General features: G+C 37.2%; 2 protein-coding genes across 2 annotated transcripts; one reads left to right on the top strand and one right to left on the bottom strand.

Annotated features, from left to right (window-relative positions):
- Window positions 1-15402: 15402 nt before the first annotated feature.
- On the top strand, window positions 15403-18835 carry LOC116117223. The gene is made up of 5 exons (XM_031403257.1): window positions 15403-15626; window positions 16316-17501; window positions 17615-18098; window positions 18527-18664; window positions 18780-18835. The coding sequence occupies exons 1-5, from the start codon at window positions 15403-15405 to the stop codon at window positions 18833-18835; spliced, it is 2088 nt and encodes a 695-aa protein (XP_031259117.1).
- Window positions 18836-26020: 7185 nt separating this feature from the next.
- LOC116117222 lies at window positions 26021-26632 on the bottom strand. Its single transcript, XM_031403256.1, has one exon. It carries the CDS (start codon window positions 26630-26632, stop codon window positions 26021-26023), a length of 612 nt encoding a protein of 203 aa, XP_031259116.1.
- Window positions 26633-26930: the final 298 nt, after the last annotated feature.

Raw genomic sequence — 26930 nt, 5'->3', positions numbered from 1 at the left:
ACAACTCAATTGTACATGGTTCGGCAACATGCCTACATCCATGGGACTAAGTCCAGAAGAAGCTAATCCACTATGAAATAATTATGTGTTCAATTACAAAGACAAGAATAAGTATCAGTTGTAAAAACTGCTTGTTTGGACAACACTTCGATCTTCACTTTTTGGTTGAACCTCAAACCTTCATTATCTAGCTTCTCCTCCATAGGACCACTTGGTTGCACCTGAGCTCCTCTCAAGTTTCAACAATGATGAATTACTTCGGTAGTAAATGCTCAAACACATCCAGATCTCAACACGGAACAGCATTCCAAAATCAACTCATGCAAGCAAGAGATAAAGCACGGTAATTCAAAGCCTACCAAAGCATATCGGAAACCTACAAAAACTAAACAACCTCAAAGAAAATATTCAGAGAATAATGGAGGTAAATAATATGGCTTCCTTTTAGTCACAATAATAAAAGGATTATTTATACTTGAGTGATGTTGAAAGGAAAAACAAGAAACCAAACCTGTTTTGGAAAAGATTCTTGAGATCCTAGACTCCTTTATTGGAAAGGATTCATTAATCTATAATCTCCTTATAAGAAAAGAATTCTTGAAATCATAATCTTCTTTTAGGAAAAGGATTCTTGAAATCATAATTAAATAAAATATTTTCCAGCTCACATAATCTATAATGTCTACATAAAATCTTTCCACAACTAGAAATATAATCATGTTTAATTAAGGCGGGTGCGATATGCATGAATATTAAAAGAAAATCTGCCAAACATGTTGTGATCACTGCGATTCTGTTGTGACCACCTTTAAACTGAACCTAAATAGATTGTGCACTAGTTTGAATGAATAAGTTGACAAAATAAAATACTTACAATCTCCCCCTTTGTCAAACTTATGAACAAAGTACAATCTTAAGCAAAACACAATCAATATCATCAACCAAAAACAATTTTGCATTAAGTAAAAAACAACTAAATTGAATAATTAGTATACTCCCCCTGGGTAACTAAACAAAATCACTACCAAACGATTAATAATCAATAGCACAAGAGGGTTACTTTAGTTCTCAATCAATCCATATAAAGTCAAATCACAAACCAACTAAGTATAAATAATGACTGATTGATTCATAACACCTGAAACAAACAACATTAGCAAGTTCAATAAGGATCAGCAAACACAATAAATAACCTACATCAGTAACCGTAGTTCATAAAAAAAGAAGTTCAGCATCAACAACTTTTTATCAACATAAAAACATAGAAAATTGCCCCTGTGTGAAACCGACCAAGGAAACACAACAAACAAAAATAATACTCCCCCTCTTTGTTCATAATGTTTGGCAATCCTAGAAAATTTAGGAACTTGAATAGTGCACGGACTCTAAAAATCAATGTGGGGACAAGTAAGATCGAGGTAAGCACACTAGGAATCGTTTGAGCAAACTGAACCAATTTAGACAGCGTGTGGTGACCATCAACACTCATGTGAACACAGTGAATCAAGGGGACAACTTCACTCTCAAGGTGGCAACATAGGTACAAAGGCAACAGATCTTAAACACTCATTCTAATTTGAGCAAAAACATCAAAAAAAAAAAAAAAAAAAAAAAAAAAAGTATCATGAGATCAATAAAAATCATCGAATTTTAAGGAGGCAGTGATACACATCTGTACAGATGACATTTTAAACAATTCTCAATCTTTGACAAAGATGCATAAGGAGAGTCTCGTCCATGTAGTTCAACAATCAAATTTTCATAACTCAATACATACATGATAGAAATCAGCAAGAAAACTTGATCATTTGTGTGTGTTGTGTCCTCAAGGGGGTGAATTGTGACACATTGGTCAAATTGAAAGAATATATATTATATATTTCCCCTTTCCCCCATGCCTTTTTTTTTTTTTTTTTTTTTTAACATAATCTCAAAAATTTTGAATTCTTTTTCATATCAACTGAGATTAAATGGGCAAATTCTCTCAAGAATTAACCAAGTGTAGCTTTCACACTTACAAGGAGGTAGCCCTCTAAATGGTAGATTTTCCAAAGACAGAGAGGTCTCCACATCCTAGAAAATTACTCAAATATGACTTTTACACTCCAAGCAAGGTAGCTCTTTCACAAGGTGATAAGAATCAAGCATTATGCACTCAAGGATATAAGAAAGTCATTATACTTCAAGAGATGAGAAAAACAAAGTGGACACAACACTCATTGCATACATTTCATAAGAGAGAAATATTTTTCAATGACACTACATAGATCAAATATTCTTGCAACTCTAAAACAAGAAAATTTTCTCATGATCTAATAAAAAAAAAATTCTACTCAAGTTGAATCAATCCAATGGACTTCCTCAAATTCACAAATGTTTGAAAATCCAAAGCCTTTGCAAACAAGTCTGCCAGTTGAGAGTTTGTGATTACATGCGTCTCTTATGAAGTGAAGCCTAATGTGTTTGGTTCTAGAGTATTCTACAAGATTCTTTTAAATATTTAAGACACTTGAGTAATCAAAAAACACAATCACACACTCTTGGTCAAAACCATAATCACACAACATGTGTTTAAGCCACAAAACTTGAGTACAATAGCTCCCTACAACAATGTTAACATGTTCAAGCTCCTTATACATAATAGCAACCTAGTAGTCATCTTCAAGAGCTTGCTTAGCATTCTTTGGTTCTACAAAAACACAAGTTATTAATCTCATTAATTCTTTTGCTTCTTGTTACCATTACCTTTTTGGGATTTCCAATCACAATGGATGGTGGATGAGCTTTCTTGATCCAAGAAGGTGGTTCTATGCTTGTAGAGGTCTTTCTTTGAGTGATCTCATTAGAAAGATTAATTCATGCCTATCACTTCTCAAAATTGATGCTTGTCCTTGTTGAGCTCCAGTTGTGCTCACATCATGTTTTGATGTCGACACCTTAACTTGAGTTTGAGCTCCAGAAAAAATCGATGTGGTCACATCATCTTCACTTATGGTTGTTAGAGTAGGTGCCCTAGAGCCAATCAATTATTATAAAATTGACTCTGTAATAATGTTTATTTATCAATAGAAAGGCATATTCTTCTATATCGTGTAAATCATAGTTATATGTAATGATATATGTCCTTAGGATGGTAGAACCGTGACAAGGGTATCAAGTATTTCAAATCTTGATAGTGAAAACCCTATGATCGCATATGGTAGCCAGTATTATTCTGATCAAGAACACAGATAATATGGTAAGGCTATCATAGAGTTGAACGACCCTGTTGAAAGGCAGTGACTGATCTCACTTGTCAAGGTTGTTTGCCGACAACCTAGTGCAATGCATAGATGCTTGCTGGAGGCAAGTTCACTGAACAGGCCCACCAAAGGATTCCATATAGATGGTAACCCCAGTGTTTATGGAATAAATCCTCTAACAAATAATGGTGCATGTGATCCTTAGACTTGAGATTACCAGAGCGCCTTGTACATCGATTGGTGTAGTTTGACACTAGCCCAACGTAGTTCTATTAAGAGCTATCAATACGATAGTGATTGGCTGCATCGAGGAGTGGTATCAAGACTATGGTGGATTGACAAAAGATTCATCACTCCCAGGTATGGGAGAAGTTATCTCACTGCACAATTCAGTAAATGGTAATTACACTAAATCTGTGGCCATAGTGGGATTAAGTTGTTGCTCAAACCAATTTATTTATTCGGTCATTGTCCAGTAACTTAATACAAAGATATCTAGGATAACTGAAGTTGACACTATTTATGTATCTTAGCCTCGATAAGATAACAAATGATGAAATGATTTGATTGTATAGTAACCATATCGTTGATAGGTAGCTATTTCGCTAAATCTGAATCTATTGGGTGGCCATGATGCCTTGCTAGGGTCCAATCTTGGTCTGTGTGTAGTGAGATGATTAATTGGTGTTAATTGCGATACTACTCACTGCCGATATAATAAGGAGCCTACAGGTCACACACTTAGAAGATAATTTAAGAATCAGTTTGTGAAAGGGGTATTTTCATCTTTTAGGACGAAAGGGTATTTTGGTAATCTCACAGTGCAATTAAATTTGCTGAGGTTGTTCCCTGTTTTTAATTTTAATATTAAAATTAAAATAAGTGAAATTATATTTAAATATATGTGCGCATGAATTTAAATGAATTATTATTATTATTAAATGTTAATATATTTAATATATATATTAATTGATTTTAATTATAATAATAATTAATTAAAATTAAAATACCATAAAGGGTGTGTTTGGTTGCAAGGATGGATTAACTTGAGAATCCATGGCTATTCCTATTGAGATTAGGGTTTTAATTAAGTGACACTATATAAGTGAAACATAACTAAAACATTATACAACATTATTATTCATTGATTGAATAAACAAAAACCCTAGCCACCTTCACTCTCCCTCTCACGTTTTTCAAAGTGTGAATCAAAGTTTTTTTATTCTTTGATTTACTTGATTCTTGAAGCCTTCTATTTGTTCTAGCAAAACAATAGTCGGTTCTCTAGATTATCTTCATGTGGATCATCGTTCGTGCGGTTCTACTTTGAATTGAGAAGCGAAATCAAATCAAAGACACTTGAAAAGCCTCCAAACGTGTGTAAGTAAATCTGATCTTGTATGGATTCGTTGTTATATTGTTTTAATACAGTTTTTTATGAACATGTAAGCATTATAATCTATACCTAGATTTTGGGATTAAGCATTTGATCGGATTTTGTTTTTGAATCAGATTTTTTTTCACTGCATATATCTGATCACTTGCTAATAGTGGTATCAGAGCCTTGGGTACTAGTTTATAATGTTTAAACGTTGATTGATAACATGTATATTTTTTTGATAACATGTTATTGCATATCTTGATTGTTTTTAAATCTGTAAAATCTGTTTAAATGCATGATTTGATTAATCAATTGATTAATAATATGTTGATTGAATGATTTGTGGTTGGTTGATGTCCTGGTCGTATGTTGATGTATTCGATTCGATTCAAATACACAAAAAACTGTAAAACGTGAACTATACGATTCACTAATCTGCGGCGTTTGCTGAGGTGAAATAACCCTTCGCCATGGCAATACCAGAAAAAGTGGATCTTGCTGCAGCAAAATAAAACTTTACTGCAGCTACGCACTGAAAAAGTAGATCTCACTGCAGTGAAATAAAACTTTGCCATGACACAAAACATTCTGGAAATTTTTTAGTTTTCTGGAAGTTCAATCTTGATGCGGCGAAATAAAACTTCGCCACAACGACTGTAAGGTATTTGAACTTCGCCGCGGCAAGAAAGCTACTGTTCCATTTTGTGTTTTTCGCGCCAAACTACAATTTTTCAAACCTTTAAAGCCAATAATCATTATGCACATTTAAGAGGGTAATTTAATAATTTCATCCACCCAATTCAAAATGTTTATTTTGAATGTATGCAATGTTCTTATTTGATAATTGCATGGTGCCCAGTGAATGAGCCTTAGACCTTTTGTTTATTTTAATTTTGGGTTTGTTTGTAATTTTATAAACAAATAGGACCTGCGTGTCCTACCTCTCTCTTATATCTTCATGTATTTCTTCTTCTCATCTCACCCCCCTCGTATGTGACATGAGGTTTCTATTTTATTGATGTAAATTAGAATAGTATTATAAAATTTTTGTAATAATCTTGATGAAGAAACGAAAGGAGCAATGAAGAGGAATTACTTGAAGACTCAAGTTTTACTTTTAAACCCTAGGTTGACCTACCGATTCCTCTAGACTCGAGCAAAATCGGTTTTAGTGGGCCATGTACTGACATTAATTTTTGTTTAGAATGCATGCTAAGGTTGAATGTTTAATAACATGCCAATCAAATGACATTTTAACAAAGATAATAAATTGGTAAGAGGTAAAATTAAAACCCCTCAAATAAAGTATATTAAGTCACTTGAAATGCCTTCCATCACCATGACTTTAATCAAACCACTATTCGTTGGAATTTTGTTCGCCAAAACGAAGGGTACACTTCTACCAGTGGGAGGTTAAAGCTCATTGGAGTTTTCCTTAATGGTGATGGGTCGACTTAAAATAATGTGTTTTGCTTGTTCGCCAAAGCGAAGGTTGATAAGCACGTCATAGGCATAGTAGGGAATTACACTTGTTGTGTGTACACGACAGGTAGTGTCCACTCTACTGATACTAAGAATCACACTTAAGGACAATGGCTTCAGTCATCGTATTGTGTGATTGGCTTGTTGGCTTACTTCACATTTGAGGTTGGTAATGGGAGCTATCAACTGATGTGGATTAAGTTTGTTGGTCTACCTAATCAATCCATTTTGGCTTGTTCGCCAAAGCGAAGGTTTGAAATGGGCTAGATGGGATCTCAGTCCATTAGGAAAGCCAACAAGCTTTCTCGAGTTAATAGTGAGGGCTATTGGCTTGAGGAAAATAGTAGGAGCATTTTTAATAGAAGACTATATTAAATAATAATAAACATGATATTGAATTTACTTTTCTGCATTGTAGATTCACTTAAAAATGAGCAATATCAACCTGCGATCGATAATCAAGAAAGAAAACAAGCTGGATTGATCTAATTTCTCGGACTGGTATCAAAATCATCAGATTGTACTGAAGTTCAAAAAGAAATTATCTATCCTTGACAAGCCTTATATGGCTAAGCTTGATCCTGATGCCATTCAGGAAGTAAAGGATACTTACCAAAGGTTCCTTGATGATGTTGATATTGTTCAATGCCTTATGTTAGCATCAATGACACCTGAGTTGCAAAAGCAGCATGAGAATATGGACGTTGTTGCCATAATTCTGCACCTCAATGAGCTTTTCGAAGGAAACGCTCGACATGAGAGGTATAAGCTGTCAAGTGCATTGTTTATAAGTCATATGACTGAAAGAGCCCGAGTTGGTCCTCATGTGGTCAAGATGATTGGGTACATAGAGATGCTTGAGACTTTGGGTTTTGGTATGGATGCAGACTTACAAGTGAATTTTATTCTGTAGTCATTACCTGATTCTTTTTCATCGTTCATAATGAACTTCAATATGAACACGATAGTGAAATCCCTGTCAAAGCTTCAGAACATGCTGAGGACTGCAGAGCAAGATATGAAAAAGTCCAAGCCTGTTTTACTGGTTCCTACCAGTAAAGGAAAAGGTAACGGCAAGGGAAAGGCCAAGGCCAATCCCAAGCCCAAACCCAAAGGACAGGATGCTCTCAAGCGTAAGGGTGGCGTTGGGAAAGGTGGGAAGGTAGTCTGCTTCTATTGTGGCAAGCTTGGCCACTGGAGGAAACATTACAAGGCTTTCCTTGCGAACAAGAAGAAGTCAGATGCTTCGACTTCAGGTATGTATATGATTGAGATTAACTTCTCTTTTTTAACATCTTGAGTCATTGACATAGGCTGTGGTACTCACATCTGTATTGATGTGCAGGAACTAAGGTAGAGTAGATTGCTCGCCAAGGAAGAAGTGGACCTACGTGTTGGAAATGGAGCACATGTGACTGCATTAGCTATAGGGACTTATTGTTTATCTTTGCCTACAGGCTTAACATTAGAACTCAAAGATTTTTATTTTGTACTTGCAATTTCTAGAAACATTATTTCAGTATCCGCTTTGGATAATATAGGATATCGTTTTGAGATTTCTAATTGATTGTTGTCCTTTAGTTTGAATAATATTTTATTTAGAATTGCAAGGTTATATAACGGATTATATGTTCTTGATTTAAACAATAAGGGTATTCTCAACGCTGAAACTAAGAAAGCTAAACATAGCGATCAAAACCAAACATATCTCTGGCATTGTAGATTGGGTTGTGTTAATCAGACCCGTATAGCAAAACTTCAAAGAGATGCAGTTTTGGACCCTTTTGAATTTCAATCATTTGAGGTATGCAAGTCATGCCTTTTAGGCAAGATGGCCAAGTCGCCTTTCACAGGACAAAGTGAAAGGGCTATTGAACTGTTAGGCATCATCCATAGTGATGTATGCGGTCCACTAACAGTTGAAGCCAGAGATGGATATTCCTACTTCATCACATTTACTGATGATTTCAGTAGATATGGTTATGTCTACCTTAAGAGACATAAATCTAAAGCCTTTGATAAATTCAAAGAATTCAGGAATGAAGTATAGAATATGTTAGGCAAAAGTATTAATGCTCTTTGGTCGGATCGAAGAGATGAATACTTGAGCTCAAGGTTTTCTGAATACTTGAAGGAATGTGGGATAGTATCACAACTCACCCCTCCGTATACACCCTAACACAATGGAGTGCATGAGAGGAGGAACAGGACCTTACTTGACATGGTTAGGTCCATGATGAGTTTTAGTGATCTACCTGCATCATTCTAGGGTTATGCCTTAGAGACTACAACTCACGTACTGAACCGTGTGCCGTCAAAGTTTGTAGATAAGACTCCATATGAACTATGGAGTGGGCGAAAGCGTAACTTGTCTTATCTAAAGATTTAGGGTTGTGAAGCTTATATCAAGAAATTGACTTCAAACAAGCTGGGCCCAAAATCTGACAAATGCATTTTTGTGGGGTATCCTAGGGAAACCAAAGGGTACTATTTCTACCATCCAAAAGAGCGCACTTGCTCGTACTAGTGTCTTCTTAGAAAATGATTTTTTCCTAAGAATACTAGTGGGAGAAAAGTAAAACTTGATAAGTTCTAGAACCACAAGAAACATTAAACGTAGGATGGGAAGATGTGCCATAGGAAGTAGTTGAACATTGTAAGGAGATCACTCCACAATCTGTTCATTTACTTACAGTGCTCTGATGCCACTGTAAGTAAATGAACAGATTCGCATAGTGGAAAAACACAATAAAATCATAATTTTAAAGCCGAATCTGTCAGTACTCCAAACCCAAAATGCGGGCAAAGATTATAACATCTTTACATGTTATAAAGAAAACAGTGTAAACAAAAATCTGTACAAAATAAAAAAAAAATCCATACAAGGATTTAGAATACTTACTCACGTTTGGAGGCTCCTTCCACCGTCTTTGATTTTATTTCGCTTCTCAATTCAAAGTAGAACCGCACGAACGTTGATCCATACGAAGATAATCCAGAGAACCAATAAGTGTTTTGCTAGAACAAGTGAAGGCTTCAAGAATCAAGTTTTTCAATGAACCAAGAAGATAAAGAATATTTCTCTTCAATCAATGAGTGGGGACGTGAGAGAGAGAGTAAAAGGATGGCTAGGTTTTTAATTATTGAATAATCATCATCTATTGTTTTGATTTAAGTTGCACTTGTATAGTGCAACAATTAAAACCTATTCCAAAAAGGAATAGCCATGGGCTCCAACCTTAATTCACCCTTGCAACCAAACACGCTTCAATTGGTATTTTAAATATTAATTAATTATTATTATAATTAAAATCAATTAATATATATATAATAATATATTAACATTTAATTAATAATAATAATCTATTTAAATATATGCGCACATATATTTAACTATAATCTCACTAATTTTAATTTTAATATTAAAATTAAATACAAGCAACAACCTCAGCAAATTTAATTACACTGTGAGATTACCAAAATACTCTTTCATCCTAAAAGACAAAAATACCTCTTTCACAAAATGATTCTTAAATTATTTTCTAAGTGTGTGACCCGTAGACTCCTTATCATATCGGTAGTGAGTAGTATTGCGATTAACATCAATTAATTGTCTCACTACTTACATACCAAGATTGGCCCCTAGCAAGGCATCATGGCCACCCGATATATTCAGATTCAGCGAAATAGCTACCTATCAATGATATGGTTACCGTGTAATCAAATCATTTCATCATTTGTTATCTCATCGAGGCTGAGGTACAGAAATAGTATCAACCTCAGTTATCCTTGATATCTTTGTATTTAGTTATCGGACAATGATCGGAATAATAAATGGATTGAGCAACAACTCAATCCCATTGTGGCCGCAACTTTAATGTCATTGTCATTCACTGAATTGCGCCGTGAGATAACTTCTCCCATACCCAAGAGTGATGAAACCTTTGTCGATCCACCATAGTCTTGATACACTCCTCGATACAGCCAATCACTATCGTATTGATAGCTTTGAATAGAACTACATTGGGCTAGTGTCAAACTACACCAATCGGTGCACAAGGCGCTCCAGTGATCTTAAGTCTAAGGATCACATGCACCACCATTCGTTAGAAGATTTGTTCTATAGACACTGGGGTTATCATCTATATGGAATCCTCTGGTGGATTATCCAGTGAACTTGCCTACAGCAAGCACCTATTTGTTGCACCAGGTTGTCGGCAAATAACCTTGACAAGTGAGATCAATCACTGTCTTTCGACAAGGTCGTTCAACACTATGATCGCCTTATCGTATTATCGGTGTCCTTGATTAAAATAATACTAGGGCTACAGATATTTCTAGAATGGCCACCATATGTGATAATAGGGTTCTCACTATCAAGATTTGAAACACTTGATACCTTCGTCACGGTTCTACCATCCTAAGGACATATATCAATACACATAATTATGATTTACATGATATAGAAGAAAATTGTCTTTCATTGATTAATAAACATTATTACAGAGAGTCAATTCTACAATAATTGATTAGCTCTAGGGCACCTACTTTAAAAATCTCTCACTTGCACTATAGCTAATCATTCATGTACTCAACACTGAATGACCCTAAGTGCCCATCAAGCTTCTGCTGCAATAGAAACTTTAACTGTGGGTTAGTAGGTATTCTACAAATCTACACATCCCTTTTTCTGATCAATTTCTTAGATCAGATTGAATCAACCAAGTAAATGTTTGGATCACTGGTGAGACCGTGGTTCCTTAGCCATAGCAATGGCTTAATTATTGTCGCAGTAGAACTTTACTAGATCAGTAATGCTTGGAACCACATCAAGTTCAGTAATGAACATCTTAATCCAAACCACCTACATGGTTGCTTTAGATAATGCGATATACTTAGCATCAACTGTAGAATCCACTGCAGTACTTTGCTTTGAGCTTTTCTAGCTCACTACAGCTCTATTGAGACAAAATATAAACCCGAACTGCAAGCAAAAATCATCTTTATCCGTTTGGAAACTAGTATCACTGTATCCTATTATAGTGAGCTCATCTTCCCCTCCATAGATCAAGAACATATCCTTAGTCATTTTTCAAGTACTTAGGGACGTCCTTAACACCCATCTAGTGTCGCTCACCAAGATCTGATTGATATCTTCTACAAGTGCTTAATGCACATAAGACATCAATCTAAGTACACAATATTACATTGCTCACTTGGATCTGATTGATATCTACTACAAGTGCTTAATGCACATAAGACATCAATCCAAGCATACAACATGACATAGCTCATTTGGATCTGATTGATATCTTTTGCAAGTGCTTAATGCACATGAGACATTAATTCGAGCATACAACATGGCATACATGATGGATCCAATTGTTGATGCATTTGGGATCCCCTTCATTCTATCTCTCTCATTATGTGTTTTAGGACATGTATCCTTGGAGAGATAGATACCATGTGACATCAAAAGAGATCCCTTCTTAAATTCTTCCATACTGAATCTCTTCAGTACCTTGTGTATGTATGTACTTTAACTTAGGCCAAGCAACCTACGCGATCTATCTCGATAGATCTTTATTTCAAGGAAGTAGACTGTTTCTCCAAAGTCCTTCATGGAGAAGTACTTGCATAACCAAGTCTTTACTGACTGCAAGTTCAGTATGTCATTCTCGATCAAAAGTATGTCATCGACATACAACACCGAGAATGCCACTGCACTTCCACTCACTTTCTTGTAAACACAGGGCTCATCTTTGTTCTTAGTAAAACCAAATTCTTTTTTGGCTTAATCAAAACGAATGTTCCAGCTCCTTGAAGCTTGCCTAGGTCCATAAATGGACCTTTGCAACTGGCATATCTTATCAGCTTGTCCATCAAGAAAAAAACCATTGGGTTGTATCATATACACATCCTCTTCAATGTTTCCGTTTAGGAAAGCCATTTTGACATCCATTTGCCAAATTTCAAAATTGTGATATGTAGCAATCGTAAACGTAATATGGATAGACTTAATCATGGCAACCAGTGAAAAGGTTCCTTCATAGTTAATTATCATGAATTTGTTTGAAATCTTTGGCAACTAATCGTGCCTTATAGATATGCACCTTGTCATCCATGTCAGTCTTCTTCTTGAAGACCCATTTACACCATATGGGTTTTATCCCTTCAAGTAGATTCACCAAAAACCATAACTAGTTCTGGTACATGGAGTCTATCTCAGATTTCATGGCTTCAAGCCATTTAATGGAATAAGGATTCGATATAGCATCTTCGTAGGTCCTAAATTTGTTGTCTTGGTAGACTAGTACGTCGCCTTGTTGAGTAACGAGAAAACTATATCTCTTAGGCTCATGACGTACTCTTCTAGACCTATGTAGCTCCTATGCTACTTGAGGTGGTTCACTTTGATCCATGGATTATGAAGTGACGTCCTCATGATGTTCAACCACCTCCTGTGGCATATCTTCCTGTCTTTTGTCTAATGTATCTTGTGGTTTTAGAACTTCATCGAGTTTTATTTTTCTCCCACTAGTACTTTTTAGGAAAAATTCCTTTTCCAAGGAGACACAAGTACGAGCGATACAAATTTTGTGCTCTTTTGGATGGTAGATACAAATTTTGTGCTCTTTTGGATGGTAAATACAAATTTTGTGCTCTTTTGGATGATAGAAATAGTACCATTTGGTTTCCCTAGGATACCCCACAAAAATGCATTTGTCAGATTTCAAGCCCAACTTATTTGAAGTCTTTCTTGACTTAAGCTTCACAACCCCAAATCCTTAGATAAGACAAGTTGGGCTTTTTCTCACTCCATTGTTCATATGGAGTCTTATCTATAGACTTTGATGGCACACGATTCAATACGTGAGTCGCAGTCTCTAGGGCATAACCCCAGAATGATGCAGGCAGATCACTAAAACTTATCATTGACCTAACCATGTCAAGTAAAGTCATGTTCCTCCTCTTAGACACTCTATTGTGTTGGGGTGTATGCGGAGAGGTGAGTTTTGACACTATCCCACATTCCTTCAAGTATGTTTAACTCAACTTGCCATACCCGATGTAGTTGTGACTTTGAGAATATCCTTATTGTCTATTTTAAGAGCATATTATTATGAAACAGTTCCATAAACAATATTATTTATACTAAAAGATAACAATCCATTAGTAAAGAAATATTCTTACTTGTCCAAAATGGACACAGAAAAATTGTTTCTAGAAATTAAACGAATAACAATCCACAAGTTCCAAGTAACAAGCTCTTAGGCAAAATCAGACAATAAGATCCTACAGCTAATGCAACATCATGTGCTCCATTTCCAACTGGTAGGTCCACCTCTCCCTCAGCGAGCAATCTACTCTGTCGTAGTCCTTGCACATTAGAGCAAATGTGAGTATCACATTCCTGTGTCAATGACCCAAGATATTGACAGAAGAAGTTAATTTCAATCAAGAATATACCTGATGAAGAAGTAACATTCTTCTTCCTTTTTGTTAGGAAGGCTTTGCAATGTTTTCTCTAGTGGCTGGGATTTCCATAGTGAGGACAAACATCCTTCCTATCTACAACAGTTTCTTCCAATGACTTTTGAGCCTTTTCCTTCTCACTTGAGTTGGTTTCAACCAACATCAATGTTTTTGACATTTTCATGTCTGACTCAATAGTCTTCAACATATCTAGAAGCTTGGAAAGGGTATTCTTCTTATCATTCTCAATGAAGTCATAGACAAATTGAGAGTAAGAATCTGGCAAAGGCTGTAATGTTAGGTCTATTGCTAAACTCTCATTAAGTCTACATCCCAAAATCTCAAGCTTATTCATATACTCAGTCAACTTGAGTATATGATCGCCAATTTTGGTACCTTTTTCCATCTTACATCTAAATAGTGATCGAGACACCATATGTTTCTCATTTCTCTGGAGAAAAAAAAGAATAGAAGCTAAGTCCATATTCTGGCACTGTTGTTACAATAATGGTGTCATTGATGCAAGCACAATGTATCTTGTCATTTCTGTTTTTGCATCATGTGTATGCTTCATATATACATACCCAACCCGATTAATAGAACTACCACCAAGCTCTGTTGACAAAGCCTGCTCAATAGTGTATAATCTATCGGTTGACTGAAGTATATTGTTTATACTTCTAAACTAGTCAATGAAATTCTCACCATTCCATTTGTTTCCCAGTTCGATAATTTGTCGTAGTGATGATGGGATCATATTGCTCAATTTAAGTGAATCTACAAATACAAAATTAAGCAAAATAATGTTTATTATTATTATTTAATAAGACCTTTTATTAAATAATTTCTCCCACTATTTTCCTTAAGCCAATAGCTCTCACTATTAACTCGGGAAAGGCCGTTGGCTTTCCTAGTGGACTGAGATCCCATCTAACCCGTTTCAAACCTTCGCTTTGGTGAACAAGCTAAAATGGGTTGATTAGGTAAGCCAACAAACTTAATCCACATCAGTTGATAGCTCCCACTATCAACCTCAAATGTGAAGTAAGCCAACAAGTCAATCACACAATACGATGACCGAAGCCATTGTCCTTAAGTGTGATTCTCAGTATCACTAGAGTGGACACTACATGCTGCCTCGTACACACAACGAGTGTACTTCTCCACTATGCCTATGACGAGCTTATCAACCTTTGATTTGGTGGATAAGTAAAACTCATCATTTTAAGTCGACCCATCACCATTAAAGAAAACTCTAATGAACTTTAACCTCCCATCAATGTTTTAAAAACCGGCCCGGCCCGGCCAGTTCAACCGGTTAAACCGGGACCTGGCCAGTCAGCCGGGCCGGGTGAGCCTTATAACCGACAGAATTACTCTGCCCAGTTTGACCCGCGGTTGGACCGGGGTACTGTAGCACCCACTGGTCCAACCGGTGACTTTCATAAAAACCGGGTCATGCACATTAATTCAAAATTTAAAAAATAAAAGCATTAAATTTAATAAATACTAAAACAGTAAACACTTGACTTAAACAGTATAACATTTCCCCCCATTTTGACTTAAACAGTATAACATTTTCCCCCATTTTGACATTTTCACGCTACTTCTTCCTTCTCTTTCGTCTGAAAAGTGAAAACTCTGAAAAGTGAAAACCATTTTGCATTTTGCATTTTCATCATCCACGAGTCTCCCCTTCACCAGTTCACCTTCGAATCTCGTCGCATTAGCCTTCACCGTCAACTGTATAGCTCGTCGTCAGCTGGGCTGCTGGGGTACCGCGCGATCTGTTCTCAGTCCCCTCTTCACCGCCGATCTGCTATGTTCTTCCGTCACCGTCGATCAGGAAGCTACACCATCGTTGTCATCTTCTTCTTGCTCAGGAAGGGACGAACTGTGGGCAGTCGCGTTCTCTTCTTCTCTTCTGCAATCTGCAGTTCTGCTCTGTTCAGTACTTCACAGTGTTCAACTGTTCATCCGTCACCGTCGAGCTCCACCTCTCCAACGGTCAACAGCAGCTCGTCTTCAGTCTTCACCAACACCAGGTATTGATTTGTATTTTCATTTTTAGTTTTTTACTACAATGTTTATACTTTATAGTTTATAGTTTATAGTTTATAACTTTGCACTTTTGTAGTTTATATTGCCGTCTGTAATCAGCAAGAGTCCCCATTGTCTCAGCATTGATTGACTTGTTATGTGATCTGTAATTTTCTTTTAGCTCTTTTCGTGGTAATTTGATGTTATCTGTTTATATTGTGATTGTAGCATTTAGTTTTAGGCCGTTGATTGACTTCATTTGTGATGCTGATGTAAAGTGAAGTTGAACACATGTTAATAATTTGAACCCCAAATCTTATACTTTAAATTTGTGCAGTCTCATTTTCTTATAGTATAGCATCAGAAACAGAAAGTTAAATTGCCAGCTAAAAAATAATTACACTTTTCAATAGAATTTCTAAAATCCCGACATTTATATCCTAAAGTGATATGTCATTTTATATAGTATTGATATGATAATGTAAAGTAAAATGATACATCACTTTGCAACATCAGTTTCTTCTATTGATAGTCAATTTCTTCTATTGATTGTATGAGTGATTGCAAAGTGTTTGTGGTGAAAAATGATTGATTAGTTGCTCTTTGAATTGTTGTAACTTGTAACTTGTAAGTTTGTTTGTTTCAATTCAATCAGTTCACTACATTAGCTTACATATATATTTTGATGTTACAGCCTGTCGGTTGAGATGTCATCATCTGGGTCTTGTCAACAATCTGCTTCCATGGATGTTTCACAAACTTTTCGAGGAAGAAATGATATAGCATGGGCACATGTTAATGAGGGCGTGGATGAAAATGGGAAGAAGATATTAACATGTCTTTATTGTGGCAAGATAATTAGAGGTGGAGGAATTTATCGAGTGAAATTGCATCTAGCGGGTATAAAGGGAGAAGTTGGAAAGTGCCCTAAAGTTCCTTTCGATGTTAAATTCAAGATTGAAGAAGCACTAAATGAAATTGGGGCCAAGAATAAACAAAAAGTTGAATTTCGTAAGAATGTCAATCCTTATGGAGCTAGTGTACAACAAGAAGAGGGTGGTATGTTAGATGAAGATCAAGAGTGTGAAGAGGTTTCTCCATGTCCAGCTCCAACTCCAACTCCAACTTCAATTTCAAGCTCTAAGAGAAAAAAATCTATTGGGATAGGTGACTATTTTGCTCCGAGGACTAAGGCTGGGTCTCAGCCCTCAATTAGGAGTGTTTTAGCCGGAAAAGAAGCTAAGTGGAGAGCGGACATGGCTGTTGCAAGGTTATTTTATGATTCTTGCATTCCAACTAATGTTATTAATTCAATTTATTTTCAACCTATGGCGGATGCTATAGCTGCAATTGGTCCTGGGTATAAAATCCCAACTTATCATGATTTGCGTGTAAATTTATTGAGAGATGCAAGGAAAGAAGTGCAATTACTTGTTGATAGTTACAAGAAAACTTGGGAGGATGTTGGATGTACTTTAATGGCTGATGGTTGGACGGATAATTCACATAGGTCGTTGATTAATTTCCTAGTATACTGTCCTAAAGGAGTGTGTTTTGTGAAATCAGTGGATGCTTCAGATGTTGTAAAGGATGCTACAACATTGTGTAGCTTGTTTGAGGAAATAGCTTTATGGGTTGGACCAAACAATATTGTCCATCTTGTCACTGACAATGGAGCAAATTATAAAGCGGCTGGAAAGTTGTTGACTGACAAATATAGCAGTATTACTTGGTCTCCTTGTGCAGCACATTGCATTAATTTGACGTTGAAAGACATAGCTGAGATGAGTCATATAGTCAACCTTTCGACACGTGCATCCGAGGTTACAAAGTTTGTGTATAATCATTCATTTGTGCTAGCTTTGCTGAGGAAAAAACAGGTTATATACTTTTACTTCATATGTTTATAATTTACATTGTCAAGACATAGTATATATGTACACTTTTTAATAATTTACTAAGTACTAACATTTATTGTCTATCACTTGAATAGGGTTGGACAGAAATTATACGCCCAGGTGCAACCCGTTTTGCCACTACTTTCATTGCATTAAGTAGTCTACATCAGCATAAACATGACTTGCAATCTACAGTGACAGATAGAACTTTTGTGGAGTCTCGATATGCAAAAACTAATAAAGGCAAAGCCTTTATTTCCATAGTTCTAGATAACCGGTTCTGGGATGACATTGGTATAATTTCCAAAGTTGTGAGTCCATTGATGCGTATGCTCCGGATTGTAGACTCAGATGAGAGGCCTTCAATAGGATATGTGTATGATGGCATGTATAGAACGAGGATGGGGATCAAGAAGCTGTTTAAGAACAAGAAAAGTTTGTACAAGCCTTATACAACAATTATTAAGATGCGTTGGGATAGGATGTTGCGCCGTGATATTCATGCAGCAGCATATTATTTGAATCCTGCTTTCAAATATGACGAAGATACTTTTTCCAAAAAACCTGAGGTCATGTATGGTTTTATTAACTTTTTAAGTTATGAAATTGTGTTTATTTCTTATATAATTTATAATTTTATTCTCAATTAGATGAATGGTGGAGGACATTTGGCTTTAGTGCTCCAAATTTGCAAAAGTTTGCAATCAAAATTCTAAGTCAAACTTCGGCCTCTTCCGGATGTGAGCGAAATTGGAGTGTTTTTGAACGCATACATACTAAAAAGGGAAACAGATTGGAGCATCCACGGTTGAATGATTTGGTTTTCACTCATTATAACTTGCGTTTGTAAAATAGGTATAAAGCCTTCTTCATTTTTTTTTTTTTTATTGATGTCTTTCTTGGTCATGATTTGAATATTTAATTCTTCTATTTCAGGAGTTGTTACAAGAAAATTACATATGATCCTATTGATTATGAGAGTATTGATAAAACTGAATGGTGGATAGTTGATGAGGAAGAGGAGGTTGGTGAGCTTAATTATGAAGAATTAGAACAATCATTATATGGAGAAGGAGCTATTCCTATAGATGATGGTGAATCTGGTGATCACCTTTCTTATTATGACTCAGCAAATGCTTCAGAAGGTTATTTACAATTTTTTAAGCAATTTCAATTTGGTATTATCTAGTTTATATTCAATTAGTTTAAATGGAAAAATTTAACTTATGGTTTTCCTTTTTTGCTAGAATTTTTTTGTAGATGATGTTGCCGATGATAATAATGATGACGATCCTCTACCAGGTGGTGGTGTGTGAATTATGAATTGTGAATTTTAATTGAGGATAGAATGATGGATTGAAGATCATTTTTGGTTAGAACTTAGAATGTTGAAGTGTTGATTTGGAAGTTGACAACTTGAAACAACTATTATGTGATTTTTGATTTTTCTTCATTTATTTTGTTATTTTGATTTGAAATTTGTTGTATTATTGATGTAATGATGTATGATAATGCTTTGTTAAGGAGTTTTTATACTAGAATTTATGATTTGGAGTAAAATCTGGGAAATACAGGTTCTGTGAACAGTGTTTTTGTGACGTCATCATGCTGACGTCAGCATGATGACGTCACCGGTTGAACCAACTGGTTCAACCGGTCGACCCGGGACCCGACCCTCTTGCCGGGTTTTGCCCCGGGTCGGTTTTTAAAACATTGGTTTTATAAAGTTGGAGACACTGGTTGCAGTGGTGGTTTCCAATTGGATTTTCATCGCCAGAATCGACCAGGATCCGATAAAGAATAGAGAAACCCTAAGCCTAACGGCGCCAGCGATTGGAAGGGCCAATGAGTCAAGAACCAGAGGGGTTTTGGATGAAAAACTATGGGGAAGGTGATGGAGGTGACTAGGGTTTGACGCCATCAGAAACAGCCCAAATCGGGCAAAAATCGAAAGGGTGTGCAGTGACCGAGGGTGTTATTGAGATAATTTGAAAATAAATGGTAAGTTTATAATTCTACTAATTCAGGGGTTAAAATGTAATTTATTAATTTAGAGTTAAGGGCATTATGGTAATTGCACTCTCTATACCGTAAAAATTGTTAATAGTATTATTTTAAGGGTGGGAATCTGTAATAAATATAACTTGGGGTACCAACTTAGGATTTCGTCAAACCTTGGGTGGGAATATGTCATTTACTCTTATATTAATTATAGATTTAGCCAGTTTACTGTCCATAGACCCTGTCACCCTTTCTAATTAATTACAACCTCACAATTTTCTCAACGCTTTACAATCCTATTTCAACTTGTGATCATATTCATCAATGAATTTGAAGAAAATACTCTCATATATATATTCTGCCAATCAGCTTCCTTGAGCCTTACGGGTTTATTGGTCTGTTGATTCGCACACATGTCAGACTCCTTGGTCCGTGTTTCAAGACGGGTAGAATGGGGAGCTCGCAGGTCGACGTCAGGAGCATACAGGTGTCGTAGCACGCCTTGCGGCACGCGTTGCCATCCACGATTGCGACGACGACGTCTTCGCAAGCGTATCATCAGCCCAGGCTTGGGCTGCCATCTTAATCCGCATCGGTCCACGGCCCGAGCCGATCAACGGACCGGCTTGACATCGTTCCACATCTGAACAGGGCACATTGCCAACCCCCATCTGCTTTCCTCCCAACAATTTCAAGCACTCTTTGACTCTCTCTTTTCAAAGTCTTTTTCATCTTTCCCTCGCGGTACTTGTTTGCTATAGGTCTCTCGCTCGTGTGTATATATATATAATCAGAGTTCAGGAAGGCATTGTGTCGTCCAGGCGCTGCCACGTCATCTAAGGACAGAAGGAGTAAGGTTGTCATCAACTTGGCAGGTAAGAGTATGGTTAGTGAATGGCTAGAAGTCATCCACTTGCCTAATCCCTACGCGATTTAAGGATACCTACCACCCAACCAGCCAATAGGAAGCAAGGTAGGAATTGTACGGTACCTACCCATTGACAGACTCATAATCATTGCCTAGGAACCTCTTACTATAAATAGAGAGCTCCCCTCTCTTCATCCAAATTCGGCTTCTGATAATATAAACACTCTCTCTCCCTCTCTGTATTTCTTTTCTGATCGCTACTTCTGACCTGATTGTAACCTTTCTTCTATAAAAAGACAGTGGATATAGGATTCGCTTTGAGCATCCGAACCACTTTAAAAATCGTCTTCCTTTATTTATTTATTTTCATTCCCATTTCACGTGTAATTTTTAAGTCCGCTTAGCACTTTGCACATGCGAATAGTTGGTGTCAAAATCTAGCATCAATAGTTTGGCGCTAGTAAGAGAGCCTAATTTAGTATCCACTTTTCATCAGGAATCTCTGATCAATCGATTTTGTTCGATAGAAAATGGCCCGCGGTTTTGAAGCCGAGCAAGCTAGCCCTAACAACCAGGAGATCCCCCTAGTACAGGATGACACTTCTCTTGAAGTGCCCCCGATTCAGCATAGTGTCGCGGCGGACATTCAATCGAGCTCACAACCTAACCTAGCTGTAATGGATTACCTGGAGAGGTTCAACAATATTATCCAAACGGTTAACTGAAGGTTGGACTATTTGGACTAGGTCGTACCACCTGAGTCCGACAAGGCGATCGCCAAAAACGTCTATAGGTCACGCTAAAGCGTAAAAACGAGCGAAGGCCCATGCCGCGTGCACTATAACACGGAAAGGCAAGGGAAAGCAGGTGGCAAATAGTGGACCAAAGGGCTCTAAGGGACCAATGAATACTAGTAGCGAAATAGGTAGAATACCTCTGGCTTTGCAACTTGGTGATTTGTCGCATCATGAACCGTCCCACGCCACGCCACATCGCATGAGCACCCCCACAAGAGTGTAATACAGGGAAACCCCTAGCAAACGGGGGTTGGTTCTGACCACCGCAGAGGTTGGGCTAACTCCTTGAACCTTTCATTGCCTTCACACGACTCTAATCAGCGTGTGTCAAGATATGCCAGAGCCTTCGACCGAGGTAAGGAAGAGTCTGATCTACGGTCTTTCCTCAACCGTAATCGTGAAGGTCGAACCCATGTTGCGAAAAATAATCTCTAGATAGTTGCGCTGCCTCAGATTGAGGAGTTACAGTGAGCTTTAGATCAGCTTAGAACTCAGCAAAATGAACGTGGGTAGATCGCTGAGGCATCTCCCTTCTCCCTAGCAATGTTGGTTGCTCCTCTTCCGTCAAGATTTAGAATGCCCGATATGTGAGCATTCGATGGAAATTTTGATCCGCAGGATCACCTCTATGAGTTTAACGATCTCATGGAGCTTCACTAAGTTTCCAACTTGGCCAAGTGTCGCTGTTTGGTAGTTACCCTAACTGCCTACGCCAAGCGATAGTTTAGATTGTTTCTGTTATGATCTATTGACTCGTGGCAGCAAATGAGCTCATTATTCTTGAGACACTTCTAGGCAAATAGGAAGTTCTCAATACCGTTGAGCTATCTGAGCAACATACGGTAGGAGAAGAATGAATCCCTCCAGTCCTACATTGATAGGTTCCATAGGGAGCTGCACAAGGTGGCTAATACACTTGAAGAGTCTGTTTGGACTCTCATTATTGCGGGAGTTCGCCCGTGGACCGACCTATGGAAAAAGCTACAATCCGAGGACGAAATTTCTCTCACCTGCTTCTACGATCTTACGGAGAAGTACCTCCAAATTGAGAATTCTGTGGCCGCTCTCAATCACCACGACCTCGGTCCTTCAACCAGGGCTCCTGACCGGGGGGAGGGTAGTAGAAAAACTAATCATAGATAGGCTAATGACGATCAGCGGAAAGGAAAAAAGCAGCAGTTTGAGCCCAAGAAATCCCATGCCCAAGTTCCTCGTCGCGATCGCGACGAAAATTAGTATGCTCTTTTGAACGCGTCAGTATCGGCTATTCTAGATAAGTTAGAAGAAGCTAGCCTGGTCGGAGAGCCGACGCCCATGAACAATCCCTCCTCAGCGAGAAACAGTAAGAAATATTGTCGCTATCATTGGGATAATGGGCACCATACTGATGAGTGTTGGGCTCTCAAGCAAGCAATTAAAGACCTTATCAAGCAAGCAATTGAAGACCTCATCAAGCAAGGGCACTTCAAGGAGTATGTTGATGGTCCAACTCCCGTTCAGGAGAAAGATTAGTAGGAACAAGGGAAGAAGCACTGTGGTCATACGGGTCTCTACTGTGTGGGGATCATCTTTGGAGGACCACACCTCGCGAGGAATTCTCGAGGTGCTTAGGAAATGTACACTTAGGAAGCTCGCCATGACCCTGTGAGTGTGATGAGCACGACATTGCGACTCGCTAAAGTTTGTATGGAAGAAGAGATTACCTTCTCAAAGAAAGACGCGGTGCAATTGCATCATCTCCATGAAGATGCACTCGTCTTCGCGCCTGAAATAGGTCGGTACGAAGTCCACAGAATGCTAGTGGACAATGGCAGCGTTGTGAACATCCTATTTCAGCGAGCTCTCAAAAAAATACAATTGGACAAGGCAGATATGAAGCCTGCCTCTATCCCTCTCTACGATTTTATTGAGGATCATCTGATTCCTAGGGGAACGATCACATCAGGTCGCTTGTGCAACTCGCAAAGCTTTGCATCGCGACCTCCATTCAGTTCATTGGTTAAGTTAAGTCTTGTGCTTCACGTTACCTCGGTCGATCTCCATCAACAGTTTGAGCGGGCGATCCTCAAAACGAGTCAAATCATGGCATAATCATGAAGTTCTCAAAGTTCAAGCCTTGAACCTTAAGAACTAGGGGGCTTCTGTTATGCCTAAAAAATCAGGGCTAACGTAGACTCACGTTATCAATGATTAATCAGAGTTCAGGAATGCATTGTGCCATCCAGGCGCTGCGTCGTCCAAGGACATATGGAATAAGGTTGTCATCAACTTGGCAAGTAAGAGTATGGCTAGTGAATGGCTGGGAGTCATCCACTTGCCTGATCCCTGCACGTTTTAAGGATACGCACTGCACAGCCAGCCAATAGGAAGCAAGATAGGAACGGTACGGTACTTGCCCATTGATAGACTCGCAATCATTGCCTATGAACCTCTTACTATAAATAGAGAGCTCCCCTCTCTTCATCCAGATTTGGCTTCTGATAATATAAACACTCTCTCTCCCTCTCTGTATTTCTTTTCTAATCGCTACTTGTGACTTGATTGTAACATTTCTTCTATAAAAAGACAGTGGACATAGGATTCGCTTTGAGCATTCGAACCACTTTAAAAATCGTCTTCCTTTATTTATTTATTTCCATTCCCAATTCACATATAATTTCTAAATCCGCTTAACACTTTGCATGTGTGAATAGTTAGTGTCAAAATTTAACATCAACAATATATCTATATATATATTAATATATATTATATATATATATATATATATATATATAATATATATATATATATATATATACACGTCAAAACAATAGGACCTTCATTAATGAATAAGATTATAAATCAAGAATTTCTTCATCCATCGTTTCGTGGCTTAATGATTAAGAACTAATTAAGGTTTTTGTAAGCTTCTATAAGCTGTGGCCCTCGTTGGATTAATCTATATATATATATATTCGTCAAAACTGTAGGACCTTCATTAATGAATAAGATTATAATCAAGAATTTATTCATCCATCGTTTCGTGGCTTAATGATTAAGAACTAATTAAGGTTTTTGTAAGCTTCTATAAGCTGTGGCCCTCGTTGGATTAATCTATAATCATTTGTAATTAATCTGTGAACTGAACACACACGTATGAAATGTGAATGCAGGCATGCAGCTAAAGAAATGTGACTGTAGTTAAAGCTATGTGAACGAGACTTTAATTGGAAATTAACGTGATACCTTGCCATCTCTTTCTTATAATTAATTTTCTAAACGAAAGATAAAGATGGATTGAAATGAATTAATTAACGTAAGCAGTCCAAGACATGATGAATTTGTGATAAAGCTAGGTGAACAAGACGTTTCTATATATGTTAAACTTTAGGGTTAGACATGAAACCGAGCTACGAGATTATGGGAATTCCCTTCTTAGAGACATTGAATTTTTACACTAAGTTGTCATTTGCTGGAGGGGCAAATGTCGACAAGGTTTAGCGGCTGAATTGATCGAAAAGATAGAGGCTGTCTTCTGCAGATAATTAGATGCCTGCATGGCATGGCCTCCCTCATGCAATTAGAAAGAAAGAGACAAAATGAGAGTGGCTGGCTGGCAATTAAGAATTGCATGCATGTTATAATTAATATGAACATGTGACGTTTCATTTGATAATTTATTAATGGTCGGTGTGGTGAGGCGATTGGTAATTAAAAAGTAAAATTTGATTGTGGGTTGACAAGGCAGGTGGTGGCCGTGGCGTTGAAAAATTAATTAAATCTCCCATTTTATTCAAGTTCCTAATTTGTTTCTATGCTTAATTATAGAGATTTAGACTTAAGAGAATATAATGTCATGTTTAAAGGATTGTAATCTTAAGGAATCCTATAGATATTTATCACATTTTGGTAACTATGAAGTTGTAATTATTTAAATATATTTTCCTGTAATTGCACGATACCCACAAGTCATCATTGCGTCACATATTTATTGATAGATTTGGGCTTATGACAGGCCACCTGAACAAGAACCCCATTACATTTAGCATAGCCAAGTTAAATATCATTTATAGTAATGGCCCAATTGACCTTATCAACTACAGTGTATTCATGAGTGTTTTAACGGCCTTTATATAATAATAATAATATTGAAAAGAAAGAACACTGCAGTAATCCCATTAGGTATAATCCACAAAGTAGATTATGAAGTAAATTCAATAAAATCCACTGTAGCAACGCACGCCTTGACTATTCTTCATGAGGATCATATTTAGCAATTCACCGTCACAGCCTCGTATAAATGAATCGAACCTGAGATTGTAGGTTGAAGTCATGCACAACTCCGCCCTTATCACTAGGTTATGTATGGGTGGTTATATGGAATTTGTACAAATTATGGATTCAAGCTTAACACTATTGAATTCCATCTCATTCACAAGTTCAACAACTCTTTAAGGTAACATTTTTACCTTTTGTTCTTATTGTTAGACCTATGTATTTGGAATTATTTTTAGAGAGACCTAGACATGCTGTGTGTTTTGGGTGGTTGAAGGGACTCATTTTGGTTTGAAAAAAGTTGCTGGATCTTGGTGTGGTTTTTTTTTTTAGAAAAAATATGCAAAAATTAATGACAATTTGTAAATCCTGCTTCCCCAACCTTCAGATTTCATCATATTGCCAAACACAAACAATGAACAACCGACAATACAGTAACTCATGCTACACAAGATTTGCTAAAAGATATAACAACATATACAATAAGAGTAATAATATTAATCATTTTTCCTCTTTTTTTTAATGCTAAGAACATTGACTAATTATATATCAAAACATGGGAAAACTGCAAATTAAATTCACTAAATTTCTAACAAATAATCTTTCTTAGATGAAGCATTTCTGCTGCTGCTGGAGAGGCTCCATTGATCTGAAAACGCTACAGAAGATGCTATTGATGAGACCCCATTTCCACACTTAGCAACTGTTCTCACACTCTCAATCAACTCTTGTGTGCGACCCTCTTGTGACAATATCTCCAACAACTGTTGTGGACTGATCACAAGCTTCACTTTCCAAAACCCACTACTTGTATTATACTTGGAGAAAACTTCTGTGTATGACCTCTTTAACGTCCCATGATAATCACAAGACATTCTGTAAGAAGAAACAAGTGATGTGGGTATGCTGTTTGATCTCACATGGCCTTCTCGGACGATTTGGCCACCAGGGTCTGTGACTGTGGTCTCATTCAGTGGAAGTAAATAGTAAGATTTTCCTGGTAAGAGGTCTTCATGATGAGAGAGTTGTTTCCAGAAAAGATCATGGCTTGGAAAGATGGCGTGGCCTGGAAACTCATCAGTGATACAAGCTGCAGTAATTGGTGGATAAAACTCCATGATGCCACCAGTGGAAGTTATAACTTTAATTACTCCTTCAACTTCTCCAAACCCTCCGAATAAACAGTTTCCCATAGCTACCAAGATAGTAACTCTCTTCTCTTTAGAGGGAGGGAAAGTAATGAAGAAATGTGTATATATATATATGGAGAAAGATAATATAATCGTCGGTGGGATCCTTCTTTAGAGCTTCCAATCAATCCAACCACTGAAATATAAAAAGGAAAAAGAAATTTATTAAAGAGATCTCACCACAGGCTAGGTAGCCGCATTACAATTTGTATTATAAAGTTTATAATGTGCAGTAGCAGTGGCCCAGCGAATTCATACACGGAAACACATGTTCTTTTCATTTCTGGTAAAAATTCTAGGT

This window comes from Pistacia vera, unplaced genomic scaffold (assembly GCF_008641045.1).
Source record: "Pistacia vera cultivar Batoury unplaced genomic scaffold, PisVer_v2 Contig800, whole genome shotgun sequence".
NCBI lineage: Eukaryota > Viridiplantae > Streptophyta > Magnoliopsida > Sapindales > Anacardiaceae > Pistacia > Pistacia vera.
This window is presented reverse-complemented; position numbering and strand designations above follow the sequence as displayed.

Excerpts from the sequence above, each read along its gene's own strand:
- LOC116117222 (XM_031403256.1), bottom strand. The coding sequence starts at position 26,632 with ATGGGAAACTGTTTATTCGGAGGGTTTGGAGAAGTTGAAGGAGTAATT.
- LOC116117223 (XM_031403257.1), top strand. The coding sequence starts at position 15,403 with ATGTTCTTCCGTCACCGTCGATCAGGAAGCTACACCATCGTTGTCATC. Across the intron at positions 15,627-16,315 it reads TCAGTCTTCACCAACACCAG|CCTGTCGGTTGAGATGTCAT; the intron begins GTATTGATTTGT and ends TTGATGTTACAG. Across the intron at positions 18,099-18,526 it reads AAAACCTGAGGTCATGTATG|TTGATGAGGAAGAGGAGGTT; the intron begins GTTTTATTAACT and ends AATGGTGGATAG.